The sequence below is a fragment of the Ambystoma mexicanum genome, chromosome 5p (genome assembly GCF_040938575.1).
Source record: "Ambystoma mexicanum isolate Mex_15411 chromosome 5p, UKY_AmexF1_1, whole genome shotgun sequence".
Lineage (NCBI taxonomy): Eukaryota > Metazoa > Chordata > Amphibia > Caudata > Ambystomatidae > Ambystoma > Ambystoma mexicanum.
Genome location: NC_090930.1, coordinates 1363112403 through 1363133330, shown reverse-complemented (window position 1 = coordinate 1363133330; position 20928 = coordinate 1363112403). Strand labels below are relative to the sequence as shown.

At 43.4% G+C, this 20928-nt stretch overlaps 1 protein-coding gene across 1 annotated transcript in view; it reads left to right on the top strand.

Annotated features, from left to right (window-relative positions):
- The window catches only part of DNAH5 (dynein axonemal heavy chain 5), a 4235244-nt gene that overhangs the window by 995875 nt on the left and 3218441 nt on the right, over positions 1-20928 (top strand). Inside the window, exon 15 of the mRNA XM_069613779.1 lies at positions 17596-17802. Within this exon, the coding sequence (XP_069469880.1) occupies positions 17596-17802 (207 nt within the window). The remainder of the gene's footprint in view (positions 1-17595; positions 17803-20928) is intronic.

Genomic DNA, 20928 nt, shown 5'->3' with positions numbered 1-20928 from the left:
TCCTTTTGTACGGGTGCCTTCAATAGCTTCCATGCAACCCTGGATCTGACATTTTCGAGGATAAATTTACATGTGGGTCTTGGCTTTATTGTTGGGACGCATACAACAGATGGAAATTGGCTCAATAACTCTTCCTGACCATGCACCTCTAAAGCTAACAATTCTTCAGGGCAATGAAGGGTCAGGGATGATGGAAATTCCTAGAACATATAATAAAAGACCAGGTAACGGGTGAAGAAATCAGGGAAATAAATGAAAGAATATTTTGAACTAAATATAGTTCAAATAGAATCCTTCAGTATCTTATTAAGTGTCTTAAAGAATTTCAGGGGGACCATTATGTTAGTGCAGCTGAGAAACATATAGAAGACCCGGAAGACAGATTTTGTGAGCAGAACTATGTACAGGGGGCGATAGGAGATGGGGTCCAACAATTGGAGGAGCGAGTGGAGAGCCTATTTGCCAAACAGGAAGATCTCGAGAACGGGATGTGAGCTCCTGATGTATCAGTTAGTCATAATACTAGGGCATGTAGATGAGGTGGGGGCGTATCGCATGTCAGGGGCAAGGCCACCTTAATCCCTCACCTGCTGAACTTGGTTAGACAGACATTAGCACAGTTCTGAGAAGACCCAGGGGCGCTCATAGCACAATGGTGGGCACAAATATGGGAGTTGGTAGCTATGTAAAAGATTACGTCTCTCCTGCACAACGGGTTTCCACTTTACTATCGCACTTGGGCCCCATTCATTGACACCTGGAACTCAGCCACTCACATACCTAAATATATATTCATGACATGGAGATGATGGATTTTTTTTTCTTTCTCAGTCTTCTTCCTCTGTTTCTGAGGTTGTGTTGGCTATTTGCAAGCTACTTCAACTTTTATGTTAGTATATCGAATGTTAGCTACGGTTAAGCTGGCTCCCCACTGGTCCCAGGGAGTATTTTCTTAGTTCTGTAGGTATTGAATAAGAAAGAAAATAGGAAATCGAGATGCAGTGGATTGTCCGAGTCAACTGGGAAGATGCAATGCATGAAATATGTAGGGGTTCAAGGGATATTTTGACTGTAAGATGTTACACACATACCTCTGTTTCCAAAGAATAATAAAGATGTTAAAATAAAAAGAATAACAAAAGAGCTTTCCATGCCCAGTGGCCCAGGCATGTTGTGAAGAAAGGTGTCAGCTGGAGTCTCTGAGACTACAGCAGGGTGTGGAATTTAAAGAGAATTGCTCTATACAAGAAAGGAAGTTCAGATCAAGAAGCAGTTTCCTGGGATGAATGCAATGGCCTAGGAACATATTGACGCTACAAGATTGACTCATTGTTTGATCATTCAGGGAGCATCACTGAAAATGCAGGTCAGACAGACGTGAGCCAAGAGAACTTAACCAGCGCTGCGGTCCAGTCAACCTAGGCGCAATTGGAGGATGGTGGTGCCGAGTACAGCAGTTTGTCTCCATCTCCCAGAAAAGGAATAGTCTTGAATGTTTATAGGACCAAACCCAGAGTAAGGAAATTACCTGGCAACTTTTGTGATTTTGAAATTAACACTTTATCTGAACACTATGACATTTGTTGAGAAAGGGGTACTGACTGCTCATGCCACCCTCTACTCCTGTGTGGAGGGACTTGAGAGGGCAGTATCACACCACCATGGAATAGTGTTTTCTTAAGCCCTTTGTCTGCATTGCAGTGGAAGCGTCCAGTGCATTGAGATTGCTACATGCCCCAGGCCTCTTCCTGAACACAGCTGTAAATAATAAATCAATTGTTACCCTCGCCTATCGTGCGTGTCATTTGTTCTCTGTAGTGAGAGAGCATATGAAAGTCAGCCAGATGCTTTCCAAGAGGTCTCCACTCACAATTTCCCTGGTAAGCTTTGCACTCTTAAACTCTGTAAGGTAGTGGGTTGCGTTGTTTGAAGAAATCCACATCATTCTGGGGGAGCGGTGTCCGGTCTTTTTGCGGGCATCATTAACTATCTAAGGAGCGCAGTTAGGAAGAAAAAGGACAGGTACGTCTTCCAGGCACAATTTGAAACTACAAGTTCAATCTGTGGGATTACCCTGTTAGCAGGGCATGTTCTTGTCCTCTCCACAGGTTTTTGCAGTGGTTGGCAGTTGTTTCCGATCCCTCTGTACAGGGGCTAGTCCATGGGGGATTATTGGTGTGAGAGAGTGTAATCTGCAAGAGTGTGAAAGCCATAGGTGTTTTGATATTTAATAATATAAAAGGATGCCAGTTATTCTGTTTCTGAAAGGGCAGTCTTCTTATCTGACCCCCTTTTGTAAAAGCTCCATGCCAAAATCATAGTACACATGTTCCTTTGCTGTAAACGTCCCCTGACATCTAAAGCACACACTCGTGATACAGAGCAGGTTCAAGGGTCACATGTGCATCTTTGAAAGCTATTGGAAACTAACATTAGTGCAGGCAGAGGTAGCTTTTCAATATTTTGCCCCTCTAAGCTAAATTGTAATAATGATATGCCTTAGTCAGTCTGGTGGCATGTAAATCGGTTAACATAACCCATACATAGTTGTTACGGTTCCATGTGATAATATCCCCGCAAAAATATCACCATACAAAAATTTGCGGCGATATTACCCCATGGAACCTGCGGGGGACACCCCCGCAAACCCCATATATTTTTAAAGGGAGCGGGGGACACCCCCGCAACACACCCACCCATTTACCCCATAAATTATCCCCACCAAAAATATCGCCTATGGCTGTTCCCGACGACCATATGTACGGCGATAATTTTGGTGGGGATAATATTACCTGATACCGTTGTTACATGGAGCCTGCTAAGATTAGACAATTATACAGCCACAGCATTTCAACATCACACTAGTGTCAGCTCTGTGAGCAGTGCTTAACTATGACAATACCATTATATATTGGTGTCTGATCTCAGTGTCTCCACAGCTGCTACGTGGAACCTTAGGTAGGATTCTGCCTCTTTGATTCTCTTGGAGAAAGGGTAAAACCTATTCCCAGGGTACAGGAACCTCTCCCAAGAGGTCTCTTTTGTCTGGTGCTTCAGAATCAGCACTGACATCACAAAGCCCCTCTCACATCTCGGTGCTGATCAATGGAGTCTCTTTGAAGCCAGCATGCATGGTGGGGTGGAGAAACAGTAGCAAGAGAGGAGAGGTGGACTGAGGGAAGGGTTCCACAATCTTGTTTTTTGTTAGGACCTTTTCCTTTTTCCTGCCTCCTCCATTTCCTGCAGACAGGGTTCTCTGAGCGTGATCTTGTGAGAAAAAAGGGCACTTCTTAAAACCACATGGATTGGACTCCTTACAGCTGGTTTGCTTTGGACCAATCCCATGTTCCAAAGAGAGGGATACTCTGTGATAAATTGCCATCTGGCAAGGGTGTGTACGCCCTGGCCTTTTAGATTTGTATTAAATAATACAGTTATGTGGGTAATTCCATTTCAGGAAGGGAAATCTGCTGATCAGATTTCCCTTTCATAAAACTCAATGCAAAAATATAATGGGCCTCATTATAGGTTTGCCGGTCTGGTAACAACGGTACTGGTAAGCTTGCCGGTACCGTTGTTACCGGACCGGCAAACTACGAGGTCTGCTTGTGGGTGCCTTACATTACACCCGCAAGCAGACCTCGATGGATGCACCGGCACCATTCATGAATGGTGCTGGTGCATCCGTCCTCCCCATTCCGATTGAGCCCTATGGGGCTCAAATGGGGAGTAATTATTACCAGCAACCGGCAAAGGGAAATTACTGTTTCCGCCAGGGCTGGAAGGCCCCGGTAGATCCCCATTGCCGGTAAATTCATGACTCCGGCAGCAGCCGTGCCGGTATTTACTGGCACAGCTACCGCCTCAGGCATAATGAGGCCCAATGTGTATCTGTGTCCTGTTGCAGCAGTATCCTGAGTTTGCAGCGTCTGCTCCACCAGTGGCACAGAGTAGGTTCAGGTCACAGGTGCTGTCTCGACAGCTGCAGTGATTGCCATGTCTCTGCAGCACGTGGCTGCTTCAAAGATATGCACCCCGGTTCCAAAAACTGCATAACTCTGAAGATCCTGTCCTGGCGGCATGGTAAACTGTAAATATAAGGCACACCTGATTTAGGATATGGTGGCCAGCCTCTTTCATAGTTATCCCAGTCACATTAAATTGATATCACACATATGACAGCCCAGTGGGCCCAGTTCAGCTATGGAATGGTTATGTGCATTCGTTCCAGGCAAGGATCCCCCTGCCCACTGATAAGACTGTAGCCTTGAGGATGGCCTCTCTTTTTCCTTTGTGAGGGCAGTTAACACCCTTTCCCAGGGGCAGCCATTCCACAGGAAGCTGGCCCGGGAACAGGAATCAAAGGGCACACCCATTCACAAAGAGTTTGGCCCCACACGAGGGTGCTGCACTTGTAAAGATCTTTGATTTTATTGAGAAGGGAAGGGGATAGGTTTAAAGTATCCAGGGAGATATCTGTACAGGTAGGAGAAGATTCTGCCATCTTGGTTGTCTCTGCCCTCCTCTCTCATTCCTGTCCCCTCTACATTCTGTAGCACAAAACACTTTGGGTGTGATGTCAGAAGGGCAAAGTCTACTTCTATCAAGAACAGGGATTGGACAACGTAGGCAAGCTAGCTTTGGTCCAATCACCTGCAGGCTTTTCCCTTTAAAATAAGGGGTCTCCCACTGCTTCTTTAAAACATCTCTGGAATCCAACCATGGGAGAAGATTTCACTGGACCCTGCTAAGAGAACAGTCCTTTCTAAAGCCCTCAAGTTGTGAGGTGAAGGCAGATATTCCAAAACAGAGACAAGCTCTGTCCCCTTACAATCCTCAGGGACAATAAGGGGTGACCTCTGCTTACGGACCATGTGATGAATCCTGTGGATCCCTCACGAAAACCTTGCCTAAAGTCTCCCCCCAGGTGGCCTGGGAAAGGCAGACGCTTCCTGGTCCTGACCTTGGGGTTGGAGTACTGTGGGAGGATCACCTAGGATGAGGCAAGGCCCGGGGTGGTGAGGAGATCCTGTGGGATGAGACATGGTATTTATCCTTAAAATGGAAGAACCTTTTAAAGGTACCAAGACATGTAATGTCTTATTGTTATTATGATGTATCTGGACCACACATTAACCCCTTAAGTGCTAAGGATGAGGATGCTCGTCCTTTTTGCATAGACTTGATTAAAGCTCAGCAGTTAAGGGGTTAAACCTGTGGATGTTGGTAAAGCTGGTGTGACATCTTTAAATGCCCAAAGGAAGAATAACCATTTGAGACTTCTAAGGTTAAAAATCCCCCTTATTCCCCGAGGTACACTGACAGGAAACCTGTAAATAATGGCTTAAATGATGTACCCTCTTCTTTTCAAGTAAACTCTTGTTGCTTTTCCTTAGATGCATCTAAGAGAAGTAAATCTGCATTTAAAAATAAAAAGCTGACAAGAAAACCTAATTCTATTGGTTGGGACTACAAGTCTCATAATACCCTAAGTACTGGGACGAGGAAGAGGGATATAGAGCAATGTTGTAGGAGTAGTCAGCTTGTTAAGCATAATGACCTACACCTAAAGGAAGCAGAGAGGATTTAAAGGCCCCCTCAGGTGCAGGCTATTAGATGGAGATGGATGTGCGGCTGGAGGGAGAATTGCAGTAGTAGTAGTAGCAGCAGAAGAGCAAGAGCATGCTATTGGCAATCTAAGTAGAAGTCGGTGGAAAGAAGGGACGCCGGGACTTTGACCAAGTAGATTCCAGCTGCCTGTCCTGAGAGAGTCCTGTTCCGCCTAATTCTGAAGTGCACTGGTTTAGCACCGGAAGGCTTGAAAGAAGACTGATTTTCCTCTTGTGAACCTGATTGCAGTGGTTGCGTAACAAGAAGTGTGCCGGAGACCATGGCTAGGTGTGGGCATACAGCCGATGGTCTCAGGAGTGAGAAGAGCTCTGTCACTGTGTAGCGGGGATAAAGACACCTTCACCGAGGAAGGGTGTGTGTCCAAACGAAGCCCCGAAACAGTTCAAGTCCTGTAGCACACAAAGGGAGCAAGACAGAAGTTGGTGAGTGTTACTGAGGGTTCTGAACCCTTGCGCGAACAAAGGCAGGCAACGGTAGCAAAGCAGAATAAATCACGTAAGAGTGAAAGCAGTATTAAACCGACCGTTAATTGTCAGACAATAGGAAGTTACAAAAGTAGTGGAAAATGGACCTTGGCCGTGAGGCCAGCGATGTGGGCTGCACACATTCGAACCACACTCTGTTGGTATGGTAAAGTAATTCTTGTTCCACAACGGTAAATATATTTGTTGAAAGAAATTTGCTTTTCCACTAATTAATTAAAAAGTGGTTTTTTGGTTAGTATTCAATGTAATTCTAAATGGCAGAAATTTCACATTGTAGGCCAATGCATTTCGGGCATTCATGCCCTTCCTCATCATATGTCTTTTATCAAATATGTGGTCAAATCAACATAGATACATAAATTATATAATCCATAGACGACCAGACCATTTGTTAAGAAAGTGGTCCATCCGGATTGGTATTTGAAAGGACATTGCATATGCATGTGTCGTTTGCCAACATCAACAGTTTGAAAGAAATGACATAGCAAAATAATAGCATTCATTCGTATAGAGTAGATTTAAAAAATGTATAAATATCACATAAACATCATCATATACATTACCGAATGTCATGTCGTATGATGAATAAGTCATTGAAGCAAAGCCAGGGATACAAGAAATAATAAGAAACAAGGAAGAGAAAATGTGCGAGAGATATTGAGCAAGATATGTAACTGTACTTGTTTGCTGTACTTCGTACGAAGTACCGTATTCATGTGTACATGCGCGTGAGGAAATGTGTCAGTCTTACTGACCTGCTAGTATCGTTCGCGCTGTACTGCTGATAGTGGCAAAAAGCGTGGCTTGTAACTGCCGTGTTGTTCTATTGGGTCAGCGTCTAAATCTACAAAAGATATATATGAAAGCCTGAATGAAAGCCTGTGCTAATTATTGTATTCGAAATCATGTTGGATCTTGCTATATCGGACCTGAACCGAGATCTTACTTGTTTAGAAATGCTTGTAGCGATGCTGCTGCAGAATGCTACCAAGCACGTGCACAGCGTCCTCATACTAAGTTGTTTACGGTTGCCCAGGAAACCGTGGTGAATGCGTGGCGGCCATTTTGCACAGTTACTCGTATGGATGTAAACGTAAGATAACACAGGCGGCCATCATAGAATAGTTACTGATAACTAAAAACTAACAATCTGACTCTAATGTCAATGTGAATGACACGCTATGCTAGTAAGTATTAAAGATGAGTGTACGGTGAGGGATATAAAACTAGTAATCAAGATCGATGAGACAATATTCAAACTATATTTTTGTATGATAATTTAAAAATAGCGTGACAAGCGCAAAGATAGAGAGAATAGAAAGAGCTGAATCAGCAGAAAGATGATATATAAAGATAAGTATACGATCTAATGGCCATGAAGTGTGGGTCCCCCCTAGAGTTATCTGGTTCGAAAAGTGGATACAAAGATGGAACATAGGTCAGAATGCTGATAAAGGTAATGAATCATAAAAGAATAAAAATGTAACGCAAAAAATACTAAGTCAGAAATAACATAGATAAACGTTTTAGAAGATAACATTCAACTGGTCTATATCTTCTAAGAAAGTAATAATAGAAGTTTCATAAAAAACAACTCAGGTCGAACTCTTCATTCATCCCTTCTGGCGCTAGGGATCCCATTCTTTCAAACCATAGTGCTTCTTTTTGTGCTCTCAGTTTTTTCATGTTGGTACTTTGTCCTTTGGTGGGTATCACCTCTAGTACTACAAATCTGAGTTGTGCCACTGTGTGACCGTTTTCATGAAAGTGCCTAGCCACTGCTGATGTCTGATTATTTAATCTAATGCATGATTTGTGCTCGTTCATATGAATGCGTACTTTACGCGCAGTCTCTCCAACATAATATTTGGCACATGGACATTTGATGGCGTAGACCACATTTTCTGATAGGCATGTGGCATGTTGTCTCAATTGAATTTTCTCTCCTGTTCTCGGATGAGATATATAGGATCCTTTTATTATGTTGTTACAGTTCCCACAACTCATGCACGGATGTGTCCCTGGATGTTTATCCAGAGATTTTAGTTTAGTGGTTCTGTTATGAGTATCGACCAGTAAATTCTGTAAATTATTACTTTTTTGGTATGCGAATACTGGAGGGTTCGCAAAATGTTCCTTTGTCCTGTGGTCGTTCTGTAGAATACTCCATCTCTTAATTATGCTGTCTTTGATTTGTCAACTCTGTATAGAATACTTGGTGACAATGACCAACTCTGGGCTTTCCCATTCTTGTTTTTTAGATAGAAACTGGGTACGATCTTGTGTGTTGATCTTAACTCGAGCTGCTATGAGGTCTTCCTCTGGATATCCTCTCTTGGAGTTTTTTATGCAGTTTGTTCAATTCAAGATCACATTCCATTGGATCGCTTACGATTCTTTTAATTCGTAGCATTTGGCCAAGGGGTAGATTACGCAAGATGCTAGGTGGATAAAAGCTCATTCTATGAAGTAAGTTGTTTCTGTCAGTTGGTTTGGTGTATAATTTAGTCAAGATCCTTGAACCTTCAATTGCTGTTTGTACGTCAAGATAATGGACGTTCGGATCACCTATTTCCATGGTAAATTGCAATCGACTATCGATACTGTTAAGATACAGAAAAAGTTGTTTAATTCTTCTTGGTTACCTGACGTTACGCCGAAGACATTGTCAATGTAACGTATCTATTTCTTAAGGTGATTACTCAGTTTTGGGTGGTTTCAAAATCATACATGAAAGAAGCACGAGTTCTCAGAAATGAATTTCAGTAAAATCATCAGGAATTCTTTATTAGCTCCTATTGGTCCTGCATATAATAGAAGTTTCTCCACCACTTCTTGTCCCAGATTGTGTGGAATGCTTGTATACAAACTTGCGACGTCGATGGTGAATAGAATGTCTTTAGTTGTAAGTTCAATTTGATCCAAAATCTGAAGAAAGTGCGTTGTATCTTTCACATAGGTGAAGTTTGTTGGATAATTGGCTGAAGGATGTCATCTATATATGTACCCAATGGTTGCAAAATTCTTTCTGTTGCTGCTACGATCGGCCTTCCTGGTGGGTTGACGAGTTGTTTGTGTATCTTGGGTAGGATGTATAGATGTGGCATTGTAGGGTAGGGAGACCATAGATATGCCTTTGTCTTGTTGCTGACCCAATTATTCTCTAGTGCTGTTTCCAAAATGTTTTCCAATTGAGCCTTGATGTCTTTAGTTGCGTCTTGTGCCAATAATTTTTACGTTTCTTCGTTTGACAGTTGTCTGAGACATTCATTATTATATTTTTCGGTGTCTTGTATGACTATAGCACCGCCTTTGTCAGTGGTCTGATAGTTATTGAATCATCTGAAAATAGGCTCTTAATGATGGACAGTTCTCCTCTGTTCAAATTCTTCTTTTTTGGTGAATGAAATTGTATTTTCTTAATATCACTTAGCATCATATTGTGGAAGATATCAATTGCGGGTACATTCACTGGTATATTAAATGTGCTTTTAGGTTTAAATTCAACGTACTCTGTTTTGAGCGGTAGTTCCATGGAGGTGTTATTCGTTTCTGTGAAGAACATCTTCAATTTCAATTTGCAAACTAATTTATGTAGTTCAACTTTAGTGTTGAACCTGCTACAACTGTGAGTCGGTACAAATTTAAGACCTTTCTCCAAAGTTTTAGTTTCCTGAGTGGTTAAACCTTTCTTGGATAATTCACCACTAACTTCGATTCGGTTGCAGTTGTGTCTTCATTCCTTGTCCTCTTCTTCCTTCTCTCCTTGTCCTCTTCCTCGTACTCCTAAAAAATCTTTCCTTTGTGCATTAAGAGGTTGTCTTTGTCTTACATTTGTTCCTGGCGTATCTGCTGTTGCATTTTCTGTGGTTTGTTCATCTGCTGTTTCAGCATTGTCGGATTCAGAACTACTTTTGTCACTTGTTTGCTTGTTCGGTCGTTGCCCTTGGCTAAGGTATTTGTCCGCCCATGTTTATACCTCGTTGTTCAAATAGTCATGGGTATCTCTCTTGAATGTTCTTATTTTGCGGAATTCCAAGTCTTGTTTATAGCCTTCTAGTTTAATGTTATTGTCTGTTAATATTTCAGCGAACGATTCTGCATCTGTTAGATCGGTTATGTCCTTTGACAGAGTTTCTATCTCCTTTTCCAGTTGCTCAATATTTCCTGAAAGTTCTTTAATCGTAAGTAGTATCAAGTCCAGTGAACATTTATTTAGAATTTGTTCCCACTTTTCAACCAATTTCTTATTTTCTTTGCATAAAGTCGGACGTAGCGGTATCCTGAGTCCTCTTGGAATGTGCTGTGCCTTATAATATCTGCTCAGAGTGATTGCATCTAATTTGCGATTCATGATTTTCCTTATGGAATATTCTAGCTGTTTGATTTTACTTTGTGGGTCTTTGTTTGTTGTGGTATGGACTGTCTCCTTGATAAGACCAAGTATGGCATCTGCTGCTGTGGCTGAAAAGCCGAGTGTCGTTGCTCTGTTGTCTGTATGGAATTCAATATCTTCATAAGACATAGCTGTGTGCACTAGCTCAAATGTAATCACGGATGTGAAATAGAACAACTTTGATGCTGGTGAGCTTTGCACTACTTTGGTGTTTAAATGCGATTCAGTTCATTAAAATGATATAACTTGTGAAGCTTGGGGTGCAAACCCACTGAAAAAGAGTGCCTCTGTGATGTAGCACTACGTAAATAGTGGAAAATGGACATTGGCCGTGAGGCCAGCGGTGTGGGCTGCACACCCTCGAACCACACTCTGGTGATATGATAAAGTAATTCTTGTTCCACAACGGTAAATATATTTGTTGAAAGAATGTTATTTCCACTAATTAATTCAAAAGTGTTTTTTTTGGTTAGTATTCAATGTAATTCTAAATGGCAGACATGTCACATTGTAGGCCTGTCCATTTCGGGCATTCATGCCCTTCCTCAGGGCCTTTGATCTTATGTCTTTTATCAAATATGTGTTCAAATCAACGTAGATACATACATTATATAATCCATAGATGACCAGACCATTTGTTAACAAAGTATTCCATCCGGATTCGTATTTGAAAGAACATTGCATATGCATGTGTCATTTACCAACATCAACAGTTTGAAAGAAATTACATTGCAAAATAATAGCATTAATTCGTATAGAGTAGATTTAAAAAATGTATAAATATCACATAAACATCATCATATACATTACCTAATGGCATGGCGTATGATGAATAATTCATTGAAGCATCGCCAGGGATACAAGAAATAATAAGAAACAAGGAAGAGAAAATGTGCGAGAGATAGTGAGCAAGATATGTAACTATACTTGTTCGCTGTACTTCGTACGAAGCACCGTATTCATGTGTACATGCGCGTGAGGAAATGTCAGTTTTACTGACCTGCTGGTACCGTTCGTGCTGTACTGCTGATAGTGGCAAAAAGCATGGCTTGTAACTGCCGTGTTGTTCTAGTGGGTCAGCATCTAAATCTACAAAAGATATACAGAAAGCCTGAATGAAAGCCTGTGCTGAATCAGCGGAAAGATGATACATAAAGATAAGTATACGATCTAATGGCCATGAAGTGTGGGTCCCCCCTAGAGTTACCTGGTTCGAAAAGGGGATACAAAGATGGAACATAGCTCAGAATGCTGATTAAGGTAATGAATCATAAAAGAATACAAATGTAACACAAAAAATACTAAGTCAGAAATGACATAGATAAAAGTTTTAGAAAATAAAATTCAACTGGTCTATATCTTCTAAGAAAGTAATAATAGAAGTTTCATAAAAAAAAACAACTCAGGTCGAACTCTTCATTCATCCCTTCTGGCGCTATGGATCCCTGTCAGACGGCCTCTCCTCCTCCACCGACTCCTCCTCACCTGTATGCTCAGGTACTTCCTCTACCCTGGCTGAGCTCTTCTTCTTGGTCTTTATCTTCGTCCCTTGTCCAAGCTTCTTCTCCTTTTTTGACGTAAGTAGGGTCGCGCTCCCTCGGCCGCCTCCGTGGTCTGAATATAGTACAGATCCGGAGGTAACCCGAGGAGCACACCCTAAAAATGGGGAAAAAGCCAGTTGGCTGAAAAAACCCCGATGGATTCCAAGACAGTTGTAATGGGAATGTCCGATAATAAACCAGAAGACTTGCAGAAGAGGGAATCTGGTCTGCTGACTCCAAAGAAGCGAGGCTCTGATGTAAATAGATGTAAATAGGAGAGGCCGGTTGCGGGAAGCTAAGGGACCAGGTGTAGGGGGTCCGAAGACTTAAATGGTATAGCAGACTTCCGTGAAAGATACTGCACAGAGGTAACAATGCAGATAAGAATTGATCAGAAAAGGTAACAATAGAGGGAACACGAAAATTAGGATAGAACAGAGTAAAGATAGAAGTCTCCGGACACTAGAGAGGTATATGAAGGCGGAGACTAAGAGGATTGAAGAGAGAGACAAGTACACAGAATACGCGTGGAGAAAGGGAACGCGTAGTGAAAGCGAAAGTCGCTAGAAAAGTCCCCGATCACCTTACCTGAAAACCTTTAGACACCGCGAGTGGCAAGGAACAGTAAAGGCAAAAGCAAAGTAACACTGGAGACGTTGTAAAGCGAGTCACTGTAAGAGACTGGCAGCGCAGGTAACACATACGATACAACGCGCCGTGCGCTAGTTTGATCAGCTAGTTATCGGTTCCGTCGGCCATCTTGGAATAAGCTAGACAGTTGGTCTTGCTAATGGATTCCATCTTAGTAGTACTTCCAACGGTAAGCAATCTTCCAGGGCTGGTGCATGACAATCCCATTCTTTCAATCCATAGTGCTTCTTTTTATGCTCTGTTTTTTCATGTTGGTACTTTGTCCTTTGGTGGGTATCGCCTCTAGTACTACAAATCTGAGTTGCGCCACTGTGTGACCGTTTTCATGAAAGTTCCTTGCTACTGCTGATGTCTGATTATTTAATCTAATGCATGATTTGTGCTCATTCATACAAATGCGTACTTTACGAGCAGTCTCTCCAACATAATATTTGGCACATGGACATTTGATGGCATAGACCACGTTTTCTGATAGGCATGTGGCATATTGTCTCTAGTAGCACTCGCGGATGAGTTCACTTCTTCCATAACACTCAAGTAGGATTAAAACAGTCTGAACCAAGTTAATTGAATCTTGAAACTTCTGAAAACCGGTCAAAGACTGGTTGCGTGTGTATAAAATGTGATTCTGAGGTAAAGGCTAACCGTAGAGTCAATTGTGAAGCTGTTGAAGATGATGTGGTACTGAACTTAAGTGACTGAACATTGAATGGTCAGTTTGAGGGAGCAAGCATTGCGTAAACCAAGAGTGAAACAAGCATTGCCCAATCCAAGAGTGAATAAAGCATTTTCCCAAAGCCAAGAATAGTGCAAGCATTGCCCTAGGCCAAGAGGGATACTAGTATTGCTCAAGCTCAGAGTTGTGCACACATTGTCTTCAGCCAAAGGAGACTAGTTCCAGACATACAGTTAAGCTGCTTTGGGGGGCAGAGAACGAAAAGGGGAATGCAAGGTGGCAAAAAGGTGAAGCCTGCTCATGGTAATTGTTCCCTAGAAATTGGTATAACTCACATTGCCAAAGCCATAAGGAAAAAAGGTAGAAGTACATCCTTAAGGGCAATTTTGGTTGTTGATGTGGCAGAAAGTCGAGAGTGGCAAAGAGGCTGCCCTTGCGAAAGGTGAATGTTCAGAGGAAGAGTGCCTTGCATACTTGTAGTGTTGGGGGGCACTAAAGTGGATCTTGCCTTTTCTAAAAGGTTGTTCAAAGTCACAAAGGTGCAAACTGCTAAAACTCTGGTAAATATTAATGTTGCAGAAAGACAAATGGCAAAGAGGCTGCCCTTCCGAAAGGTGAATGGTCAGAGGAAGAGGGCCTTGACTACATGAAGGTGTTAAGAAACACTGGTCTGAATATTGTTTTTTCTGAGAAGTTGCTAATCACAAAGTTGCAGACTGTTGAAGCTCTGATATTAAACTTTTGGCTGTCAGTAGATTTATATCTTTTGAAGCCCAGTTGAATGTGGAACACTGTGGGGCAGACGAGTAGATCTGAATGATGAATTCTTGCAGAGGTTGACCTGGTATGAGAGTTATCCTGGTAGAAGCAGTGGGGCTGTGAAGTCATCCTGACAAAGATATAACATGTGATTCATAATACTATAAAGATAGTCTTGGAAAGTGCTAACAAAAGGCTGTGTTTCTTTGACCTTGCCAGAAGTTGTGTTTCTTTGAATCTGACAAGGAACTGTATTTCTTCTTTGACATTCCTAAATTGTGGCAAAGCATCGTGACGCAGAACATCATAGATACTATTTGATGAAGTGGAAATTATTACTCGAGGAAGAAGAGAAAATATTTCTGTTGGTTGAACATTGGTTAACAGAACTTTCCCTTAAGGAGTCAAGAACTGAGTTGGAACTCAGTTGAAAACCTAGATTTCCTTGTTTCTTTATATTGACTGTTAGAACTGAATATAACTTGAAACCTGAGGAAGGGGAGTTCACCCAGGTTACAAAGAGAGACTGTAAATACATTGGAAATGCCATTATTGCTATTGGTTGTGAATTGCCATACATTTTCTTGTGTATTTTATGTTTAAGTGTGATGGCCAGATACCCTTTGTTAGAGTGTTTCCTTTAGGTTTTGATAGGCAGGGACATCCTAGTCTGTTTATGGATAGTGTGGTGTTTGTTGAAACGTATGATTTAATAAAATGGCATATTTTGACAAATCATCCAAAAATTGTTTGCCTCACATTTTTGACTCCTCACAACCAAGACTGCATCTCTGCCAGGCACCCTGTTACCTGGGTCCTCGCCATGTTGCAGGACCCCTGAAAGTGTGTGTGCTAGCGTCCCCCATGTTTGGGAGCCTGAGAAAAGGGCTAGTAACACCCTGGAGTGGCACTCGCAGCTCCTGAAAGCCCGAACAGCCAAGATTTCGACACTGATCCACTGCAAGCCATGATTGCAGCATGTTCAATACAGAGCGAACCTCCAGGACCCTTCGAAGCTGCCTTTGGCGTTCATCGCTAGCTGCAATGCTGTTTGCTGTTTGATTACATTTGCTGCTCCACCGCGCCGGCTGAAGCTCATTCTGGCCTTGGTTTGATCCAATGAAGTACTGCTGCCTTGAATTGCTCGAGTCACCATTCGAAGCACCAGCTTCTTCATCACCACTTCTGTAAGTCGCTGGGCCCAACCCTTGTGACCCTCAAACAGCAACCTCCAAGGCTTTGCATCGAATCGACTCATGTGCACATCCTAGTACAAGCTTAAGTGACTTTGAAGCTCGGCCGCCGACCAAATCTGGTGACTGACCGATCCACACAGTTCGAATCGAAGTTTTGCGACCGCAGTTACCTATCGTTCGACACCCTGACTCAACACCGGCTTGCGCCTCTGCCATCACTACTGCCACATCCTCAAACCAAAAGAACTCGCAAATGATGCTGAGATGCTTGGTTCGATGCTGTTGAACTGCCAACACATTTGCAATGGCATTACCTACTGATATCTGCCACCCCCCAATCCCCCGGTTCATCTCTGGACCCTAGAGACTGTATAGGCCATTTTAATCCCTTTGGCAAGCTCATGACATATCTCTTTTGAACATTGTGATCTTTAAATTTCCTTTTTCCCATCTGATTACTACATCTATTCTATATTTGCATATTCTGTATTCCTTCTATAGGGGTAGGTTTTTACAGTGTTTTCTAGTTAGTTATTGTACTTGTATCGAAACTTGATTGGACATTCCATTAGTTTGGACTGTTATACTTTTCTGTTCGGGTTGCTACTTAACCACATTCACCCTCACCCCTCTCTTGGTAGTATAGCCTTCCCACGACTCATGTTACCACAAACGCGAAAGAGGTATATATCTTATCTGTGCCTGTTTTACCTTTATGATTATGTTGGCTCTTGGTTTGTAGAAGTGTGAAGGCTGATTGGGTGCTTTAGCCTCAACTCATCCTTATACTGGTACAGGGCAGAATTAAATTAATCACTGGACCTCTGTTGGAAATGCAGTCCTTTCCAGTGAGGTAAAGACAGAATGGATCCAAGGCAGAGGCAAGCTCTATCGCCTAACCATTCCCAGGGAGCAGAGATAGTGAACTGCTGTGGACCAAGGCTTGTCTCTACGCTGGTTGTGGCACTGGAACAGGGATCCTGCACTGGAGGTGGAGGATCCCCTGTAGGTCCTAGTCAACCTCCCTGGAGTGGGAGTGCAGAACTGAATGAGCCACCTTGTCCCTGAGATCCTGGATTGGGCCTTCCCAGCAACCCAGAAGTCATGGAATAGCTCTGGGCACTGATTACTACATTGAACTACTTGTGAGATACACCGGCTCGAAATCACCTGCCTCTACTATGCTTCTTCTGTCCAGGTGCTATTGCTGCTTGTGAACAACAGTTTGCTAGACCTAGTCGCCCAGCTCCCGAACCCGAACCTGCTTCACTGCTTCAGAAAGAAACTTGAAGTATGTCTTGATGCTGTTGAGCCACAAGAATAAGGCCAAAAGATATTTAAAAAAACCCTGTTACCCTGGTCCCTTTTAAAGTACTATAGTGGGCCTCATTACAAGTCCGGCGGTAACTGAGGCAGTAAAACCGCCTGGTTACCGCCGGACTCATATTACCATTCCGCCTCCGTGATTCCTGGAATTACCGGAGCATTACTACCCCGATGACCCGGGAATTCCGGAGGCGGAATGGTGTAAATCCCCATTCCCATTGAGTCCGATTACCGCCGCATTTTTACTGCTCCGCCCAACCCCTGATGAGGCCCAAAGTATTGCGTTAGCATGATCTAATATTAAACAATCTTGGTGGCAAAACTGCTAATGGCAAAGCATTATGTTAGCACAATCTAACATTAAAACTATATTAGTGGTAAAGCCTAGAAGTGTTGCAGTCCTATCTTTTGCCCAAAAAACTCTCACAATTGCTCACTTTGCTGTTATCTGGGATCATGGTGTGGTGTGGGAGTAGGGCACTAGGCGTACAGGCAAACAGGAAGGCACCCTTAGCCTCTTCCCTTCGCTTGCTCCCTGGGCAAGGCTGCCCTTCGTGGGTCCCTGAAGAGTGCAGTCCTGGGTCTGTTTACCCACAGAAGCACTCATCAGGACTAGGGGAGGGCAGACAAAGGTGGCGTTGGTTGGTAAATGGGGAAGGGAGGGGATTGGAGATCAGTCTGGCAACAGGGTTTGGGCTGCAGGTGTCTACGTGGTAGGTGGGGGGGTGTGGGTAGATACCTAAATCATTTTCTTACCCATGTGGGGGCAGTGATGGGGGTGCAGGCTGCACCGAAGGCGGGAGGCAAAAGAGCTGTCCTGCGCTTCATTTTTCCTTTTTGCTTAGTATTGCTGATTACACTGACTCCTAATTATTACCAATTTAACTCAGGCAATCCAGCAATAATTATTGATTTTGTTTTTTTCTCTTTACAGATTGAAGCTGCTAAATCAGGTCTCCAGGCCTCCTTATTGGTGAAATCACCAGAGACTGGACAGCTGTTTGTAAACTTCGACCCCATGATATTGACCTTAATTCGAGAAACAGAGTGCATGATTCAGATGGGTCTTGAAATTCCACCGTTTGCATATTCCCTACAGCAGAAACAAGAGCTGTATAAAAAAAATGCCAACAAATTGCAGGTACGTCATGTTTTTAAAATAAATGAATTTTATTTATTCATTGGACATTTGTATGTTGCCTATACACCAAGTGTTTCCAGGTGCCGCAAAACAAGATGGGTGGGGGGGGGTTTTATGGGAATAACAGAAAACAGTCATATTGGCCTTGTGACAATCATACTGTGCAAGTGCATGAACAAGGAGGTGAGTGCAGGGGGAAGGGGTAGAGGGAGAAATTAAGGAGTGGGGACCCCCAAGGGTGGGGGCGGGCAAGTGCTGGGAGGGCCAAGGCGGCAAGTTCCCGGGGGAGGAGGGAGAAAGGGAAGGTGAGTGCGGTGGACAGGGAGGACCGGGTTGGGCTAGTCTGGGAAAGGGTGCACGAGGACAAGTGGTGGCAAGAGATGCTGGGGGAATTGTAGGGGGTGGTCATCCCCTGTAAGACTCTGAATGGACCAGGCCCCAGTCGCAGCAACAGAGGGAGAGTTGGCATGGGAGGGGGAGAGGGAAAGAAGAGGAGAAAAGGAAAGTCTTGAGAAGTTTCTGGAACTTAAGAATATCCAGCTCATGTCTGAGGGGAGGAGGGAGGCCGTTCCAGAAGGAGGAGTCAGCCGATGAGAGGGATCTGCCTCCCACTCTCTGCTTAGAGAAACGTTTGACTTGCAGAGAGTTGGAGCCAGAGGACCAAAGGACTCTGGCCGGTAGGTATTTAGGGAAGGAAAGCTGAATGTAGAGAGGTCCCAGGCCCCAGACAGCCTTGTGGATGATGCAAAGGGTCTTGGATTTGATCCTTGCGGAGACCGGGAGCCAATGGAGAGATTTTAGGGCAGGAGAGATGCAGTCCCTGGGCTTGAGGCAAAGGATATGTCTTGCAGTCCTATTCTGGATTAGTTGAAGAGGCCAAAGGGAGGAAAGGGGCAGATTAAGGAAGAGGCTGTTGCAGTAGTCCAGCCTACAGAGAACAAGGGGTCTGAAAACATTGATCTTCTGGAGGAAGGTGGAATGCCCCTGAGGAGGTGCAGCTGAAAGTTGGACTTCTTGGCAAGGTCCGTGATGTGTGGAGAGAAGGAGAGAGAGGAGTCAAACATGATCCCAAGGTTTTTTGCCACACAAGTGGGTGAGGGGAGTGGATCTAAAGAGACAGGCCAGAGAGTGGTGGGGGGGAACAAGGAGCAGGCGTCCCAATGAGAAGGATCACTGTTTTACTGGCATTGAGGCAGAGATCATTAGCAGAGCACCATGCTTGAATAGCAGTCAGACAGTCGGGTATGAGGGAGGAGGCAGAGTAGGTAGAGGGTGGCAGCTTGAAAGAGAGCTGTGTGTCGTCTGGATAACACTGGAATGGGGGGACAAGGTGGAGATCAGGTGGGCCAAAGGGGCCAGGTAGATGTTGACGAGCCATGGCAATTATTATTTATTTATTTTTTTAATTACTTGATTTTAACCAAAAATAATTGATTTCTACAAGGTATAAAAATTCAGCGTGGCTGTTTCTTTGCTTGCACACCGATTTTTGAGGTCCGTTGATGTAATTTCACAGATTTCATTCTCGACTAAGTTCATTATCAAAGTCGGAGTTCAGTAGCCTTTTTTAAGGCAGCTTCAAGGATCTTGACTGCCACTATAACCCATTTTGTTTTTTCCCCGGCAATCAATCTACACCACCAAGTGTGTTCTTCTCTAAGAGGGGAGTCCTGGAGTAGCGGCAGCAAGAATGCCGCTCGGAGGTGGGCGGTTTTAGGACAATTCAAAATCAGATGTCTTACTGTTTCTGTAATATCCGGGTTTAGACATAGTCTGCAGGTTTTATTTATTGATTGAGTGCGAATAGCCCAAACTTCTTGCGTTGGCATCAGGTTTAATCTTGTTCGCATGAACATTTTCCGAAGATTCTTGTTTGGAAATTTGATGCAATAATTCAACAGAAGATTCAGCTTATTGGTGGTATGTGGAAGATGACCAAGAAGTTTATTTGCAGTTGCCAAATTACATGTAGTGATCCAGTCTTCTTGTGCTACTTTGATTTTGATTTTTTCCGGGTTTTGGATTAAGTCCTCATGGGTGCAGGCAAGATCTTTTAGTTTTGACGTTAGTTTTTTTTTCCCAAAGGGTCAATGCTTTGCAGCGCCCCATCTGAAGTTCTTCTCAAATCATTTTGTATATTGACAATGAGTCTGGGTCAATGATTTTCCTCAATGCTCTCATTTGGCTTTGTTCTATGGATGCTGACAGAGATAGTAAGCCAAGTTCGCGTCGTATGGCTGCGATAGATGTCGATTTTGGCAAACCCAAGACAGCTTTCCAGAAGTACCCCTCCAGTTTTGACCAGATGGAGTCGTGTATGTTGAGCGCCACGTCCATTCCATAGATTAAAGATGGTACCACCTTTTGTCTGTAAAACTGGATCGCCGGTATTAGGGAAAATTTTCCATATTTGTTGTCGATCAGTCTTGTTTGAGTGGTAAGTGTTTTGACTTTAGCCCACAAAGCCACGATGGTTGAGTTCTCAGTTCTTAATTCGTCAATCATTACACCCAAGTACCTGATGTTTGTAACTATCTCGATCTTTACGTTGTGCAAGAACCAGGTACCACCCGGTTTAGATTTTGAGCGCTTGTTCCCCAAGATCAAGATTTTCGATTTCTCTGCATTTATTTCTAGGTCGTTTTTGGTGATGAATCTGGCCAGGTTTGTCAACTGGCGCTGGAGACCGACTTGAGTTTGATCCATCAGAATCAAGTCGTTGGCGTAGAGCAACCTGGACACTGCGCTGTTTCCAACTTTTGGAGGGAATGCTCTCAATAAAGTTTGCGTGTATTGAAAGTCATCCAGAAATGCGATGAATAATGCAGGGGCTAAAGGACAGCCTTGTTTGACTCCTCCATGGCAATAGGATAGAGCCCAGAGGGACACCACAGGTAGAGAGTGAGGTGGAGGAGAGAAAAGGACGCAATTGCATTTGGGATGCTCTGTCTGAAAGGAAGCAGTTAAGCCACGCCAGTGCCCTATCAGTGATGCCTAGGGTATAATGGAGACCGTTTATGAGGATGGAGTGGTTGACTGTGTCAGAGGAAGAAGAAATATTGAGGAGGGTCAGAACAGAGGGAGTGTTAGAGTCCAAGTTAGGGAGTAGGTCTTCGCCGGTGTTTA